At 33.8% G+C, this 18841-nt stretch overlaps 1 protein-coding gene across 2 annotated transcripts in view; it reads right to left on the bottom strand.

Annotated features, from left to right (window-relative positions):
• Positions 1-2086: 2086 nt before the first annotated feature.
• The window catches only part of Zbtb10 (zinc finger and BTB domain containing 10), a 38302-nt gene continuing 21547 nt past the window's right edge, over positions 2087-18841 (bottom strand). For both annotated transcript variants that reach the window (XM_076835472.1, XM_076835471.1), the window contains exons 3-6: positions 12136-12234; positions 7818-7994; positions 7442-7614; positions 2087-7176 (exon numbers count right to left, since the gene is read on the bottom strand). In XM_076835472.1, coding sequence (XP_076691587.1) covers positions 6871-7176; positions 7442-7614; positions 7818-7994; positions 12136-12234 — 755 coding nt within the window. In that variant the 3' untranslated portion in view covers positions 2087-6870. The remainder of the gene's footprint in view (positions 7177-7441; positions 7615-7817; positions 7995-12135; positions 12235-18841) is intronic.

Below are 18841 nucleotides of genomic sequence, written 5' to 3'. Positions count from 1 at the left end.
GCACAGTGGCCCACACCTGTAATCCCAGCAGCTCGGGAGACTGAGTCAGGAGGATTGAGAGTTCAAAGCCAGCTTCACCAACAGCATGGCACTAAGCAACTCAGCAAAACCCTGTCTCTAAATAAAATACAAAAAAGGCTGGGGATGTGGCTCCGTGGTTGAGTGCAGAGGCACTCAATCGCTGGTAATACCACCCCCACCTCCCCCAAAAAGCCATTTTTGTACATTTCACTAAGATTCTAGCCCATTTACTATTCCCAAATTTAAGAATGGGTCATGTTTTGAAAAACTAAATTGGCTGACAGTTAGGAGGCAGTATTAGTAGCTGGTAAGGCACCATGCAACTATGGAGCCTACTTGTTATTTAATTAACAGGATATAATTTTCTATAGTTCATTTTTAAGATTTCCTCCTTTGGCTCAAACTTCGGAAAGATAATTATAACAAAGATTAATTCTAAAGTATTTTTAATTTTCATATCTAACCATAAATTCAATAATTCAGTTTTCTAAGCCAGCTCCAAAATCTGGTCTGTGACAATCTAGTCTGTATTGAAAAAAGAGAAAAAAAGCTAATGTAGCATTTTTTTCCCCATAAAGCTAAATTTGACTTCTATATTCTTTTTATACATTTACTTATTTTTATGTGGTGAGGAGGATTGAACCCAGGGCTCACATGTGCTAAGCAAGGGCTCTAAGTTATAGCTCTAACCCAACTTCTAAATTCTCAATTCTAAAATTTTCCAAATTTGTGCAAAAATATTCATGAAATATTTATATATACACACAATACACAAGCCAATTATTTTGTTTACTAATTAAAACAAAAAGCTAAGAATTATGATGGTCCCAACACTTAAAAAACTGACTCTGAAACAGAAATGTTTGTTCAATACTACCTTAGCTAAAGTGATTGTCAGGTAATCTTTCTTTTTTTTTGGGGGGGTCAGGTAATCTTTACTTTGACCATCTGCAGTAGTAGATTGCCTTATCCCTCCTCCCAAACAACCCCAATTTTTCATCATCTTTCGATAATCTTAAAAAACTGCTTGGGGCTGGGTTGTGGCTAAAAGTGGTGGAGCGTGCACCTAGCACACATGAGGCACCGAGTTCGACCTTAGCACCACATAAAAATAAAGATATTGTGTCCACCTAAAACTAAAAAAAAATATTTAAAAAAAAAACTGCTTAATGCTGGGCATGGGGGTATATGACTGTAATTCTGACTGGGGAGGTTGAGTGAGGCAGGACCACCAAATTTGAGGCCATCCTAATCAAGCTAGTAAAGCCCTGTCTCAAAACAAAAAAGACTGAGGATATAGCTGAAATCAGCAACCTGGGTTCAATCCCCAGTACTACAAATAAGAATAAATAACAAAAACTACTTCTTAATCTTGAGCCATGCTATCCTAATCATTAATTTTTGGAACCACACAGAATGTGTATTGACACACATCCCACCCCATACTTTTATCATTAACCTAAATCCCTACCATTTTCTGTTTTAAGATAGGTTGGCCTTGAACTTGGAATCCTCCTGCCTCAGCCTCCTTAGTAGCTGAGATTACAAGCTTGTGCTAGCACGTCTGGCTCACTACAATAAATCTTAATAATTCTGCTACACAACAGTTTTTTAGATGTTTAAAGATAACTTGCAATTATATGCTATGTACCACCCCAACCTCCTGTTTACTTTGCCCTTCTCCAGACTAAACTGAAGTTCATTTTAATAAAATCAGAGTATCTAACCATTCTGTGATTTACTTTGCTCTGCTATTAAAAAAACTATAAAAATTATTTAAGTATATTCTCTCTACATTAACAATGTTTTAAAGGCTTGATATTTATATTATATATTTACTTGTAATTCATTGGTCCAATATTCAGTAAATATGGAATAAAGCAGCTCATTTTTGCTTTTTAACCCATTTCCCCCAAGTTTATGCACAAATGTAATTATAAGGTAATTATATTTTTTAGATATTTACTAAAACCTGTAGCTAGTCCTTAAATAAAGATGAGACATATACTTAATACACAAATAACTGCTATTAATTAATTAAAGCAACTCTCTGAGGACTAGGAGGTAGTTTGAGTCATTTATGTACTTTCATATAAAAACATACAAATAAATAAACCCCTCATAATATTCTACAATTCAAATTTGTAAAACTTAAAAACAAGAGATTTCCAAATTACACATAAGTCAAAGTTTCCAAAAGCATTCCCCTTGTCCCAATTAGTCTAAATTTATACAAAGAAATTTGAATTCAATGCCAGAGTCAATAAAATTCACAAAGCCAGATGCAGTTTAGTGCTCACAAGTTTATATTTTTAGGTTTGATAAAGATTCTTGTGTATTTTCTAAATACACAAACAAAACAGTCTTGGAAGTTACATACATGTCTTAGGACACTTATATTAGGTAGGTAAATTACATTTTTAAAAAATTGGTCTTCGTAAAAGATCTTCCCAGAGAGCTTTTACAAACAGCAGGCAGAAGAAAGTGTTCTATGTTTACAGTGTTTAAAATGCTGATTCTCCCATTTGATAATGGCCTCAACCATCTCTCTCCTCAACCCAGAATCTTGTTCTCACTGGCTAGTGTACTCTAATTTTAAGTACACAATGTCATAAAATTCAGGGCTAGAAAACATCTTTACATGTGCTTATCCCTAACACATTTCATACTACTTAGGATTGTTCAACTTCACTTGAACCCAGGGATACAGCAGGAAAACAAAAAACTTTATCCTAAAGTGACTAAGAAAATGCCTGTTTGTAGTTCTAAGTGTGTATATTATGTACCATAGTTAAATTTAAGGATCCGGGTGACTGAACGGCACAAAAACTGGGGCTCAAATCTAGTTCTTCAGATTAAAAATCATTCTTTTAAAAATGAAAATGCCACAGCCCACTAATAATATATGCTACACTGAGGTTGTGTGTCTTATTTAAGTCAAAGTGACTAAACAATTGCTTTATCAAGAGGAAAGAGTAGTAAGGATGCTTATTGACGGGAGGAGGGATACTCACAAAATTCCTAACATAGCTATTTTGTAGGGAAAATATAAATCTCCATAGACTCCATTAAAGAGCTGGAATTCTACAAAAAAGTTGTTTAATGAAGCAGCAATAGAGCCTCCCAGAAAGAGCTTGGGCTTCAGAATCAGACCTGATCAAATCCCAGCTCTTATTATAGCTGCGTTAAATTTCTGAATTTCTGAGCCTTTCCTTATCTATAAAATGGAGACAATAGCACCTACTTTATAGGGATTACACAAAATAATGTATACAAAACAATGGCAAGTGTGGGCACTCAAAAGAAACTGGTAGCTTTTGGAATCTTATTCAGAAAAATGAATTTAAACCTTTCATGCTATGTTCAGAAAACCCTACAAACAAAAGCTTATTAAAGCTTTAAATTTTAAGATTTGTTTTTAAAATCTATTTTTCATCACACCATCCCCCATATTATACTACTCCAGTCATCTTCAGGCCTTTTATACTAAATCACACCAATGAATTTCCAAATCCTAATCCTTTATTTTCCTCCTTTCTACCATCTTTTATTTCTATTTTTCCTCTTGGTTCACATCTATTGTTAAACTGAAATGTATTATGTACTAGTAAGTTCCAGTGTTCTAAAAACTTTAAATGAATTAACTCATTCAGCTCACTATTCTCCATTAGGATGACTCAACTTTAACCAGCTAGAGCTCCCTCTATCACAAATTTCAAAGATACTCCTTTACTGTCCAGTTTCCTCTTCCTACTATGTTTCTTTTTTAAACTCTCAATTGCTTACTAAAATTCGGAAAATTATCTAGTGAATTAAAAACAAACAAACAAACAAACAAGGGCCAAGAACCATGACAAAGAGGAGACCATATGGAAGTAACTGTCTCAGAATCCTAAGAAATAATAAGATCTTGACTTGAGAGGGCCTGTTACTAAAGTAAATATCTTCCCCTTCATTAAAATTAAAAGCTCTGAAATATTTTTTATTTAAAATATAAATTACGAGAAAACTTCACCAAATGTTTAACACATAATTCTGCCAGAGTTCCAGACAAAATTATGAGTATTCATTTCATTGTTACCTCAAGACCAATCATAAGTTCTTAGTATCTATTAACTTCCTGAAATTGTTGTACTGTAAGTCAGAAAAAGAATACATTTAAAAAAATAGAAACGTCCAGTAGTATACCTTAGTACTAAAACTATTTTTTAAAAAAGATCTAGAAGGGAAAAAGGCAGTCCCTCGAGATCATGAAACATAATAAGTTAGGCAGACGGCAAGTAGAAAAATCTGTCAATTCTGTTTCTGGTAAAATGTTTACTTCAAAGAAATTTTTATATAGGCTGAGGCTAATATATTCAAGAGTATAAACATTTTTCCTTTGGATTACCTAAAAACAAACTTTTAAAGTATCATATTTCAGATGACTAAAAATATAGCCAAATCTGTCACAACACAACATTGAAGGTAATGGACAATTAGAATATTTTAAATTAACATTAACAAACCATCTACATCAAACCTTGTTTCCAACTAAAACCAAAACAAATGCACAACAATCCCGTAGTGTACCACATATGTATTTCAATTTACTGTATGCAATCTAACAAAAAATTTGGTCATAATTTACCAGATATACATAAATGATTTAAGTAATAAAAGAAAATTCAGTTTCAAGAGAATAAGTTCATATCTTGAGGAAAAGTAAAAGTACATTAAGAATGTAAAGCCAAGTCCAGTTTCTATGCAATAAGTGAACTATAGTCTAATAAAGCAGACTTAGGTGATTTTTTTTAGATATATATCTTTGCTCTTTAATATATATTTATATATAGACAGATCTACCAATTGTAAACTATGGTTTATTTTAAAGGAAGGGGATAAATGGGATGAAAGAAATCTTTATACTATACTTACATTATTCACAAAGCAGAACATTGTACGCTTAAAATACTTTTTCATTCATAGTATCTTTGCCCAACTAATTTCTACTTTGGACCTCACTAGAATTACATTTTACTTATTTGTCTAGAACACTGAGAATAAGATGTACTCTTCAGTTTTAAACAAACAAAAAAAATCAAACCAAAACTTTCATCTGTCAGGCTTATAGTTATGTAGAACCTATAATAAAGTTTAGATGACAAAAAGTTAGTTACCATGTAACTAACCTTTTATTTGATTTACCCAAGCAGAAACATCACTAACATTAAACCATTATTCTACTGAAATCAGAGACAATGAAAAAACTTGTCTTAAAAAAAAAAAATCAACTTTTCAACTTTGATTAGATGGAGCACCAAAAGAATTTATCTGTCAAAGCATCTTTGCAAAAATTTCCACACAGCTAACATAATTTAGTTACCTGATATAAAATAGTAAAATATACTCAATTTTTATTTAAAAGGAAGCTGAAAATGATGTCCCTCAATCTTATATATTATGCTCCTGGTAAATGTCCACATTAATAATAGGTGAAATGTTTCTGAGACTTCCACATATAGCAATTCATTCATCACCAGGCTAAATAATCTAATAATTACAACTTAATATATCACCTCCTTTGTACCCTAAAGAACTTAATAAAGCCTCTCAACATTTTATTTATAAAATAAAGACATTTGTAGATTGTTGAATCATGGTGACTAGTAAGACCATATTCAAGGTGTAGTGACTTTGAAGAATGGAAAAATAAATTAACCATAATTTCGAAACACTCAATATCCGGTAAGTATGAAACAAAAGAGAATGAATATTTTGCGTTAATTTTAATGATAAAGAGGGCACAGGAGTAAAAACCTGATATTTCACTTATATTGCATAACAAGCTAACCAAACTGGACATGGAGGATAAATTATAAAACAAATCATTTTACTTATTGTTTCTATGACTTTTTTTGATCAGATTTCTGTCTTTCAAATAAGGCTGAGGTATAGTACACTGGCAAAAATAATAAGAGGCAAACAAGAATAGTGCCAAAGTAACAGATACCCAAAACCAAATACCATGTCAGAAAACGTCATATAGTAACCATTTATCAGATTAGAGCAGCAGGAAAAAGTTACTTATAAATCATAATCATTTTAGTGGTATTTGTCAACTTCACCATGGTAACTCTGCAACATCATTCTTCATTTGTGAAGTAGTAAAATTCATGTCAAAAAAAGGAAAGAAGGGTTGGGGGAAGTCAGTTCATTCCAATAAATTACCTCTCCAGTTCTTATAAACATGCCCATCAGCACAAAATTGAGAAATACCTAAGACTAGAAGAGACTTGGTTTAAGTTATGAAGCAAATTAAAATGGAAAAATACAAGAAAATAGAACCATTGGGGTTGAAAAAGCCCCTCACTGAAAATCTGTATTAAAAAAAATAAAATTAATAAAAATAAAAATAGAAACAAAACTCTACTAGTACAAACTAGCCTGAGTGGTTTGATGGACAAAGTGATTGGGTCAACTGTCACTGTACTTCCATAAATGGATTTTCTTCACTCATGTTAAAGTGGCACATGAATGTAAGCTCTATTAAGGATAGGTACTATATTTTCATAGTACCCAAATAGTTACTGTATATCCTATAAATAAAAAATATTTTACTTTGTTAACTGAATATGTGGGGACTCCATGTAATCCAACCACATGGTTGTTTGCTGTATAGTCCTGTGCAAATATAATTTTTTTTTTTTTTTTTTTTTGCTATAAGGCTTTGACCCTACAGTTTTCACAGCAACATAACTACCATCCAGCATGTACCATATTTTGCAAGCCTTCAAGTTCAACAATCCAAATTGTCGATTCATATTATGTCCAAATGCAGCATCCTTGAGGAGTATAGTAGCAGGTCAGTTAATTATCCAGAGACATACAGACATCTCCTGATTCATCCCATCTAGATGGATCATTCTGATCTTCTCCATCATCAACCAGCTCTTCATCAGCTTCTCCTACTTCATTCTCCTCATACTCTTCATCCCGAGGGAATTCTGTATCCTGCCCCTGATCTACACCTTCTTGCCCTCCTGGTTGTGATTTATCTGCACAGTCTACACAAACACCATAGCGTCGAGATCCATGTCTTATTCCAACACTGGCTGCTAACATGAAGATCTTCTTACACACCATACATTTGTATTTTTTATCCTTTTTATGCACCTAATTAAAGGGGGGGGAAAAATCCAATATAAGGATAGTATAGAAATAGAAAGCATTTGAACCACTCAAATCATGCATTTAATAATGAGTGAATATGTCAATGTTTTTCTGTATGAAGATGAGCATCAGTTCACATAAATTGCTTTAAACAAAGAATTGATTTAAGAATCACCCTTAAATTTGTAAGTAACTGTTAAAATACTTTAAACATCACTGACATAACTGTATTTTATCTCAAAGATCAGTTGTATTTAAAGTTACTTACCAGGGAATGTCTTTTTACATGTTCTCTCCGAGTAAACAGCTTTCCACAAATATCACAGCTAAATGATCTCACTCCCGTATGAATGAGCAAGTGCCTTTTTAGTGTTCGTCTGTATTTGGCTACATAGCTACAATGAGGGCATTTTAATTTGTTCATGATTAGAGATGATTCACCTTTAAGAATTAAGAAAAAAAATTTAAAGAGCACTCATTATATATTATTAAACAGAAGACTTGCTATCAAAATTTCTTCTATCTGTATCTCTAAAACAGTAAATGATATAGGTAGGGCTACTGCTAAAGCCTAAAATATGGAAGATTTTAATGTTTAAAAATTCTTTAGGAATTCTGAATTTGTTTGATTGACCAATACTTGCCATTTTCCCATGTTTCTTGTTTTGGCCACGATTCTGGCAATAATCCATACTTGAAATCATTTGAAGCACCTGGTAGCAATCCATACTTGAAATCATTTGAAGTACCTGGTATTAATCCATACTTGAAATCACTTGATGGACCAGGCATCAAACCATACTTGAAATCATGTGAAGTACCTAATACAATAGAAAAGTGAGCTTGAAGTAATGATGGCAGTAGTCAGAAAGCAAAATTCAATCTATAGCCTATGAGCAGTGATAGAACATCTTAATATAAACTAGCTGAATAAAAATACCCAAGTCCCCAGAACTGTGAGCTAACTAAATCTTTTCTTTATAAAATATCCCAATCTCTGGTGCTTTATTATAGGAACAGAAAATGGATTAACACAGGCAGGAATTACCTTCTTCTAGATTTAATTCCATCAGGAATTTGTATGTAATTCCTTGAATCCAAGAATCTTTGAACAACAGGAATATATCCAGAATCCTCCAGTTATTGCCACTCAGGTCCAATCAACCACCAATTCTAGCCTCTGGAGTTATTTTCTTTTTTTAATAAATTTTATTTGTCTGGGGTTATTTTCAATGACTGCCAACTTGTCTCCTGGCTTCCACTATTACCATTCCAGAGAGTTTACTCTGCCTGGTAATCACAGATTCTTTTAAAACCTGTCACCAGTCTACTCAAAAGCCTTCATGGGCTACACACCTCAATTCATGTTAAAAAGTCAAAAAAGACCTCCACTATTCTTCAAAGTCTTATCCCTGCACCATGCCCTTTATCACTCCATTTCAACCATACCAGCCTCAGTGTTCTTCTGAGGCAATCAGGCTCCTACTTAAGGCACTTACACTTTCATCTTCTAAGATTATATATATATATGCATAGCTCATTCATGCAGCAACACAGGTTGAGTATCCTTAATCTGAAAACCTGTCCTATCAGAAATGTTCCCAAACCCAAAATCTTGAGCACCAACATAATGCTCAAAAGTTTCAGATTTGGGAGCATTTTGGATTTTCAGATCAAAGTTGTTAACCAGTAAAGTCTAATAAGCAAATACTCAAAAACTCCAACATCTTAAACATTGATCCCAATCATTCAGTTTAAGGGATATTCAATATGCAATAAAATTTTCTATAATGAATGCCACATGGTTTTGATTAAAAACAAAAAAAAAGAAGAAATGTCTCTTTGGTGAAACAATCAATGTACCAAAAGAAGTAAAAAGGTCTCTAAAATATTGTTAAATATACTTCGTTACTACCAAATATTTTTTTCCTTGGGATATGTTCACCCACTTTTTAAAAATATATTTTTTAGTTGTAGATGAACACAATACCTTTATTTTGTTTCTTTATTTTTATGTGGTGCTGAGGATCGAACCTAGTGCCTCACATGTGCGAAGCAAGTGCTATATTGCTGAGTCACAACCCTAGCCCCTATTTCACCCATTTTTCTGATGTCAAGAAAGCCCTCCAGGGGGTCTGGGGCTGTGGTTCAGTGGTAGTGCACTTGCCTTGCATGTGTGAGGCACTGGGTTAGATTTCCAGAACTGTGTATAAATAAATACAATAAAGGTCTACCAACAACTAAAAAAAATTAAAAAGAAAGCCCTCCAAGGGGAACACTAACTTGCCTCACATATTTAAGATACTGGGTTCAAACCTTAGCACCACATTAAAAAAATAAAGGTATTTTGTCTACAACTAAATATAAATAAAGGTATTGTGTCTACAACTAAAAATATAAAAAAGAAAGAAAAATCTCTAAGAGATCAGAGGAAAAGAACAAGAGGGAGGGAAAGAGAAAATATTGGGAAACAATACTGGTCAAATTACAGCATGTGCATATATGAAATGTGCAACAATAAATCCCACCCTTAAATAATTATAACCAACCAATTAAAAAATATGGAAAAAAGAAAGGCCCCACTTCTGAGCTGCAATGAGGCCACAGATGACACAAGCATATGCTCCCTTTTAAGCTACAAAGGCAATGAGGTTATGAGGGGAAATTAAAAAAAAAAAGGCCTCTGAAACTATAATTATATATAATTTAACTTTAATGTACTACTATTAGGGAGAAAGTTTTCAGAATTTGAAGTGAGGCGGCAGTGAGAGCACAATATATCAATTTTAAGTTCCATGTTTCTAAATAAAATTGGGGCTCCAGGAAGTTTTTCTCTCCTTTATATATCTAATGTGCAAAATATATGCCCTCCAATTATTTGTTGAAAAGTTAATATATTTACCATTTTTGCTCCTCCAAAATACCTGGAAAACTACTGTCAGAAATCTTAGCTTTTTACATTTCTGAATCAAGAAAGCAAGTGCAATAAAATACTCTTGAAAATATTAACTATTGTCTATATAAGTAAAGAAAATCTTTAAAAAAGTAATATCACTAACTCCCATATTACTAATTTCAAAACTTTAAAAATACTTTTCAATCAGGGGAAACCACCTTGAGAAAATGTCTTCAAAACCACTGACTTAATTTTGTTCAGTGTATACTGTGTGTAGAGTCTCCTAACTACTTTGTTTATAGATTTCCCTTAGATGTCCTCTCATTCCCATCAACTTTGAAAAGGATTCCAAAAATACAGAAGTTGAATAATTAAAGTTGAATAATTAAACATCCATAACCCTTTACACCTTTAATAATTTTAACTTTGCCATGTTTTTTGGTGTGTATACAGACATTTTTATACACTTTTAAAACTTGTACTTTGTTATGGTTTAGATAAGAGGTGTCCCCCCCAAAAGGTCACATGTGAGACAATGCAAGAAAGTTTAGAGGTGAAATGACTGGGTTATATGAGAGTTTTAACCTAACCAGTGCATTAATCCCCTGATACAGACTAAATGGGGGTAAATGCAGGCAGACAGGGTGTGGATGGAGGAGGTAAGGCATTGGGGTATTCTTTTGGGGTATTGATTTTGTCCTTGATGAAAGAAGTTTCTCTCTGCTTCCCGGTGCCAGGCTCCCAGCTGCTTTCCTCCACCATACACCTTCACCACAATGTTCTGCCTCACCTTAGACCTCAAAGGGTAAAGTTGGCTATCTATCAACTGAGATCTCTGAAACCGAGAGACCCAAATAAATGTTTCTTCCTCCAAAATTATTGTTTTCAGGATTTTTAGTCACAGTGGTCAAAAAGCTCACGAAAACATACTTTAAGCCTAAATACAGGATTATACTTTAGACTATTCCCCTGCAAAACCTAGCACATTCAAGAAATTTAAAACTGAATATTGTTAACACATACCACATAGCCCATATTTCCAACTGTTCCCCAAATGCCATCCCCCTTTAAATCCTATTTGATCCTAATCTATCCAAGACACATACTGCATATTTAGCTGGTCTCCTTTAATCTAGTGGTTCCTCAGCTTGTATTTCATGACATGATAGAGTTTGGACCACCTGCTATGTGGCTGGATTTACTTAGATTTTTCTGACTATTTCCTTCACAATTATATTCAGGATAAATACATTTCAAGAATACTACACAGGTTATGTTGTGTGACAGCTAGTACAATGCATCAGCTCAATTTATTTGTTCCACTGTTAACAATACTAAGTTTTAATAGTTGCTTTTATTATTTTGTTCCCTGGATCTCTCTAAAGATAGCTCTTCTCCTTTGAAATTAGAAAAAATATGTGGGATGAGTTTAAGATGATGTGAATATGTTGTTTCTTAACAATCTTTCACCCAATCATAGTGGGACAAGCCCATTAATAGTGGCTTAACATCCACTGATGATCTTAAATCATTTCTATTGGAATCAATAAACAGGTATTTCTCTAATTCGATCATTCTTCTACTAGCTTTATTAGTTAACAGAGAAACCCATTTATTTTAACTCTATTTTACTAGTAACATAATCATGGAATCTTTGTATGCATCAAGTATCCCAAGTATTCCCAATACAAATATTGCTACTTAGAATTAATCAACATTTTCTATAACCATCAACAATCATACTTTTTATTATATTTGCATCAAAAAGAATTAAAATACATTAGAGTACCAGTCTGGTAATTATTATTCCATTTATTCACTAGCAGGAAACCATATTTTCTTTGATAATTTGAGTTTTAAAAACTCTAAATGAGCCCCCCAAACAAAACCAGAAACATCAATTTGTATTACCAAATTTCCAAAGTCCTCATAAGCAATATTACCACAGACTGAAAGTAATTTTACACTTAGGGGAAAGAAACTGTAGTAGACCCCAGTAAACACAAATACAAACACTTCCCAAACCTTCCTAAATGCACTCTTGCTAAAAATTTAACTATACCTACCAGCATCACCTCCATCTTGACCAGAGCAGGCTTCAGCCAATAAATTTGCATTCATATTCCTATCACCATCAGGCCCTGAGAGTAGAGCACCATCCAAATCTGAAAATAACATGTAAGATATTACTGACAAGTCACACCATAGCCTCTATCCAAAATACCACTTTCTTAGAATTGATTTTTATGCAGACTAAATAAAAGGATCATCTGCAAGTATTGGTTATGTACTATGTACTGAACACAATAAGGCACAGAAGACAAATCGGAAGAAAACAAAGTTAAGTTCCAGGACAGCGAGAACTGTTCATTTCTTATTGCTGTCTTTCTAAATGCTCTCCAAATTACTCGTTCAACAAATGCTAACATGTTCCTGATATTTTTTTACTTAAAGTACTTGGAAAACTAATGTGAAAAATCATGCTAGATGTACTAAATTTAATATTACTCAATATGAATGAGGAGATAGAATAATATACCTGAGTAATTTTATGAACTGATAATTTTTAAGATTTAGACGTGGTTCTCAACCACAAGAACACGCAAACAGTAAGTACTGAATACTGGTTAGGAATAGCTTTAGAGTCAAGGTCAATTAGGTGCCAATCCTAACTGTTATTGCCTACCTGACCACTTGCCTCAGTTTCCTCATTTAAATTCACGGTATCATAAATTTGATATAGGAATTTAACTGGATAATAATGCAAGCCAAATATTATTATAATAGTGCCTGACATCCAAAAAGATACCTGTTATTGCTTATACCAAGAAGTAAAAAATAGAAGACAGACCAGTGTTTCTCTAATGGTTCAAAAGTGGAAGAGGTAAATTAAAGCTAGAATGGTAAATAATGACTTCAGAAAAGAAGTATTCTTAAGAACTAATCTTAATATATGGAAAGGATTTGTTATAGGATTGTAAAGGAAAAAAAGGGATGTTAATGACATGAATACTTCTGGTTGCAAATCTATGAAATTTCCTGCAAATCTGTTCAATTCCACTACCTTCAGTACTTTGCTGGAATAGTCAACTAGTGAAAAGAGTTTCTGGCTTCCTTTCTTCCAAATTATAAATGTTCACACTTCTTCTCATTTCCTAATATTTCTTGTTCTAAAACAAGTCTTTAAACATTTTTGATGGCTCACCAGAGATTTTAGGATGAACTTCAGACTTTTTAGTGTAGATTAATATTTAGTTTTCTGGTTCTGCTCTAGCATCATACCAACTGTCCCAAACTCTCCTCTATTTTTAAAAATGCTTAGATGTGTGAAGACATTTTGAAAATGTCCCTGTGAACGATCTCCCCTATACTTCCCAATAAAGATTCATTTATCTTTGTTATCAACCATCCTTGATGGTCTGTATGCAAGATTAAACAATGAAACAAATATTTAAAAAACCTCTTACCTAAGTAGATACTTATTCAAAAAAATATTTACAGTGGGCAAATAAATTACTGTATATTCTTACAATGAAGCACTACACAGCAATGGTTCTAGTGTATAATTATAAAGTCCAAAATCACCAAATTTCATTCTGAAATCCTGAGAGGTTAGTAGGATTGCATGATTGTAAAAAAAAAAAAAAGTATCATAAAATGATGCTCAAGCATGTGTAACTGATTGTATAGATCCTTACAGGCTAAGGTAAGCATTTTAAAAATTTTTTAAATAGGAAGTTAACTCATTTGCCTTAAAAAAATGAGTTAACAGCACATGTCCATAGTTCCTATGCCTCAGAAGGCTGAGGCAGAAGATCATAAGTTTAAAGAAAGCATGGGCTAATCTTAGACCCTGTCTCAAAACAAAACAAAAGGGTTGGGAGTTAACTCAGTGGTAGAGTACAGCTTGGGTCAACCCAAGCATTGCAGGGGTGGGGAGTATAACTCAGTGGTACAGTGCTTGTCTAACACATAGGAGATCATAGTTTGGATCCTCTGGCAACACACAAAACACACAGTGCGCATGTGATATGACTTGTTACAAATTAAAGGAGGGCAATACATTAAAAGGAGATGAGTAAGAAAGCCATTTTAGCATCCCAGGTGAGAGATGAGAATGGTAAAGGAAAAAAGTGGATGAATTTGACACTTGTGTAAGTAATACTGGGCTTGGCAGCAGACTGAATATTGGGGTGAGAGGTCAGTTCCAGGGAAATTTTGAGTATATACCAATGGTAGCCAAGGAAACCTAGGAGGGGGAGGGGAAGATAATCGATGTTTGCCATGAACATATTAAAATCTGACATACCTACAAAGTGGAATTATGTTTGGGATAAGGGTGGTGAATTAAAGGGGTAAGCCTGGGATTGAATCCCAACTGTGAAAGAATTCATATCTCTAACCCAGTGGTTCTCAAAGTCTCTAAACCAGCATCATCAGAAATTTGCTGGAAGTACAATTTATAAAGTACAATTTATAATTTAAGCCCCATTCTAGACCTACTAAAATCACATACTTTAGAGGTGAGGCCCAGCAATCTTAAATACACAGTTTGATTCTAATAGTTACTAAAGGTTGAGAACAGTACATGTCAATAGTTCCTATGCCTCAGAAGGCCGAGGCAGCGGAATCCTAACTTTAAGGACAGCCTGGGCATCTTAGACCCCGTCTCAAAACAAAACAAAAAGTTTGGGAGTTAACTCAGAGTACAGCCTGGGTCAACCAAGTACTGCTTAAGCTGGAAATCAAAACGTCTGCCAGGCACCTGTAATCCCAGTGGCTAGGGAAGATGAGGCAGAAGGACCATCGCAGGTTCAAAGGCAGCCTCAGCACCTTAGTGAGTCCCTAAGCAACTTTGGCAATACCCTGTCTCAAAATTAAAAATAAAAAGGGCTGGGCTAGAGAGATGGCTCTGGTTAAGCACCCCTGGATTCAAGCCCCAGTACTTAAAAAAAAAAAAAAAATCTTTTGAGTTGTCAGAATACAGATGGGAAGTAAAACTGAGAAACAAATAGATCAAACCATGAAAGAAACTCTGACCAATTATACTGAAAAATCTTAGCATTTAATGAGTTAGAAAAAGAAAAAGCTTTCAGGGAAAAGGTAATCTACTTTGTCAGAATTTGTGCCTAAATTCAAGAAGAGGTCTAAAAATGCACATTACTTTCATTTTAAAGTCACTAATAATCTTAAGAGTGATTCTGGTAGGTCAGTGGGGCAAATGGAAGGAATAAGAAATGGCCAGGGTTATGAATAGAATACGACTAATTAATAGATAAAATAGACAATCTTTTGGAAAATTTAGCTATAAAAGAAAAGAGGGAGAAACAGAATTGGTTTTGACAGCTGGATGTGGTGAAGCACATCTATAATAGCAATGACTTGGGAGGCTGAGGCAAAAAGATGGCAAGCTCTGGAAAGCCTCCAACACTTAGTGAGATGCGACCTCAAGATAAAAAAATAAGAAGGACCGGTGATACAGCTTGGTGGTAAAGTGCCCTGGGGTTCAACTCCCAGTACCAGAAGGGGAGGAAAAATAGAAAAAAAAATTTTTTTTTAAGGTGGAAGCAAACATTTAAATGCTGACAGGAATCACTAAGAAAGGGAGAAGTTAAAGACACTGAAGTTATTAGAAGAAATTATTAATTGTGTAAGATTCCTAAGAAGTCTGGGATACAGAAGCATAAGCCTGGGTGGGTACTTGAAAGTAGAAAATACCAAGACCTATATATATATAGACACAGGTATGAAGCTGTATAACTTAAGGATATTTTTTCAAGACTATTAGCACCTATTTTCTCTGTAAGGTATAATGTGAGATTATTACCTAGAATAAATGGGCTGGAAGTCAGAAGAATGAATATGTAGTTCATGTGGAATGCAGAAATAATAAATACAGACTGCTTTCCATACTTATTAAGAGCAGGGATACCGCTTAGGTTTATTTCCCCAGTATTTATCACAATGCATGGCAAATAAAAGACCTTCAAAAATACCAAATATTGACTTCAACATCCTGTCTTTTGCAAATTCCACTGCTAAAATAAGTTCGCTTAACAATACCTTGAATAATTTCTCAACTTCTTGGTCTATAATTACACTGAAACATATCCATAAGCTCAAAATATTTAATGGAAATTTAGTGGCTTAGTTTTTCTACAAAGTTAAATGTATTTCACTAATTAAAAAACAAAATTTAAATCATTATCCAAACTATTACATTTCTCAATCTTTGGGGGAGAAACTCATTACTCTAAAGTATGTTCAGAGGCCATTTCTTACTACAATTCTGTCAGGGAGTCTAAATACAGGGTGCTTCTATTCATGTAACACTATAGTGATTTGCTGAGGCTTTTCTTCAACTACTTCTTTTATTTTTATTTTTATTTTTTAGTTCTCGGTGGACACAACATCTTTGTTTGTATGTGGTGCTGAGGATCAAACCCGGGCCGCACGCATGCCAGACAAGCGTGCTACCGCTTGAGCCACATCCCCAGCCCCTTCAACTACTTCTTAATAGAGGCATTTTTTTAATCTCCTACCCTAAACTAGTAGGATTTGTGTTCTTTAATCCTACAAGGAAAGTAAATATAAAACTCCTCAGCAAATGTAGGCCTCCTATGTACAAAATTCCCTTTCAAAAACAAAACAATACAAATACTACAGATATTCAATTATATCTTTTGAAATAGTTTCAACTACTTGACATCAAAAACGAATCTCAAAATAGGTGAGCTCTTACAAGTTGATAAGCCTTTGTCAACAGGGGTGCTTGACTTTAGGAATCAATATATCAGATGCCTGTTGTAACTTAAAATCAGCCAAAGCATCAAGCAAATTACTAGTAATGCCGACACAAGTGGGTTCAAAGTCAGGAAACCAATGATTCCTTTGACACAGGAATAAGAAGTTTCATTAGGAAGCATGACAGTAGCTCTCCGTCATCACTTTTTTCTTCAAAATTACAGAATTACAAAATAAACTCACATATGTGAGATTTTAGAATATTAAAAACCCTGCTATAGAAATGCTTCACTTTATTTAACTTTGTTTTTTTTTTTTAAAGGCCAATGTTTCTTTGGAAACAGATTTTCTGAAGATTTATTAAAACATTAATTTCAGGGCTGGAGTTGTGACTCAGCGGTAGAGCACTATCTAGCACCTACAAGGCCCTCAACACCACATTAAAAAAAAGGTATTGTGTCCAACTACAAAAAACAAAATATTAAACAAAAAAGCATTACTTTCATCACATGTTGCCAGTTATTTTCAGATTGGGAGCAGGTTTATGTATGGAATGTAATATCCAAATGACCAGAGTTAAATAAAGTGAGTGTAATTTCTTCTGTTTTTGTCAGAGTAGAAGAGAGTCTTTCCACAGTGGATAGATAACAGCAGCCCCCTCAAAACTAAATAAAAACATATTTTTTTACATTCAGCAGTATGTAAGAAATGCAGTCTTTACATATAGTATCTCATTTAAATCTCATTATGCATATTTAATTTAAGGATATTTTATCTTCTACTGGGCACACGTGGTGCACACCTGTAATCCTAGTGACTAGGGAAGTTGAGTCAAGATAAGTTTAAAGCCATCCTCAGCAACTTAGCAAGGTCCTAAGCAATTTAGTAAGACCCTGTTTCAAAATAAAACTGGGGATGTGGCTCAGTAGTTAAGCACCCCTGTATTCAATTCCTGGTATTAGAAAATAAAAATTCTATCTTCTACTTTACTAATGAGGACACCAAAACCAAATGAGGTCAAGTAACAAGTTGGTAGCATTCATTACACTGCTTCTGGTTTATTAGAAGTATCAAGTCTTGGGGCCTAGAACACAGCAGGGAATCCAAAAACAAAAAAACAAAAAAACCTGGGAGTGAGACTGAAAAGTATATTCAAATAGCTTTGTTAGTGGTTATGTTAACAGCATTCACTTTGAGTGCCTTCTCTGTAGTTAAGTAATGAAACCATCCCAAAATCTTAAGGGTGTCAAGCTATTGGTTATCACTGTTCTTTACAATCATCTTTTTGTTCAACCTCCACTTCAGAATTCAAATATTTTATATTTCCAATTATGCAAGTATTATAATTATTAAAAAATTGTTTCATATTTATGGGTTTAAAAATGTGACTAACAAGCAATGAAAACAGAACAAGAGGGAAATAGAAGACATATAAATTTCAGCCTACCAAAACATGTTTTGTTTATATAACTTTCCTTTACACAGAAAATAGTAGCAATATTTACCTACATCACAAAGTTGCAACAAAAAGTGATATTAGCAAATAAAAATACTAAGTAAATAATTATATGAAATGCAATAAAGCAAAGTACCATTATTAAGTGAGGTTAATCTTGGTAGCTGTGGTCATAGTAGGCATCCTTGCCTACTGTGGACCACTGGACCAGAGTGGGCTAGCAACCCTTCTGAATTTGGGAAGCAAATGGTGCAGCACCTGCCTATAGTGCTAAAGTAAATAAGACTGGGATGAAAAGAAGGTCTGCCTGACCATTTGCTTCTGGTTCTCAGCATTCAAGCATGACACACATGCAAACTAATCCAGATTTTCTTAGAACACAAATACTTAAAGAATGAGATATAAGAAGAAATAAGAAATGGAAGTTTTAGATAAAGCTGAACTCCATTGTATAAAACTCTTTAAGAGTCTCATTGTGATCTAGTAAACTTTCATTTTCAAAAAATATACATCAGAAACCAAGTTCTCTGCAGACAAGATTCAGAACTGTCATAAAAAGGTAGATTTCTCTT

This window comes from Callospermophilus lateralis, chromosome 16 (genome assembly GCF_048772815.1).
Source record: "Callospermophilus lateralis isolate mCalLat2 chromosome 16, mCalLat2.hap1, whole genome shotgun sequence".
Lineage (NCBI taxonomy): Eukaryota > Metazoa > Chordata > Mammalia > Rodentia > Sciuridae > Callospermophilus > Callospermophilus lateralis.
Note: the sequence above shows the minus strand (reverse complement) of the source record. Positions and strands in the feature narration are given on the sequence as shown.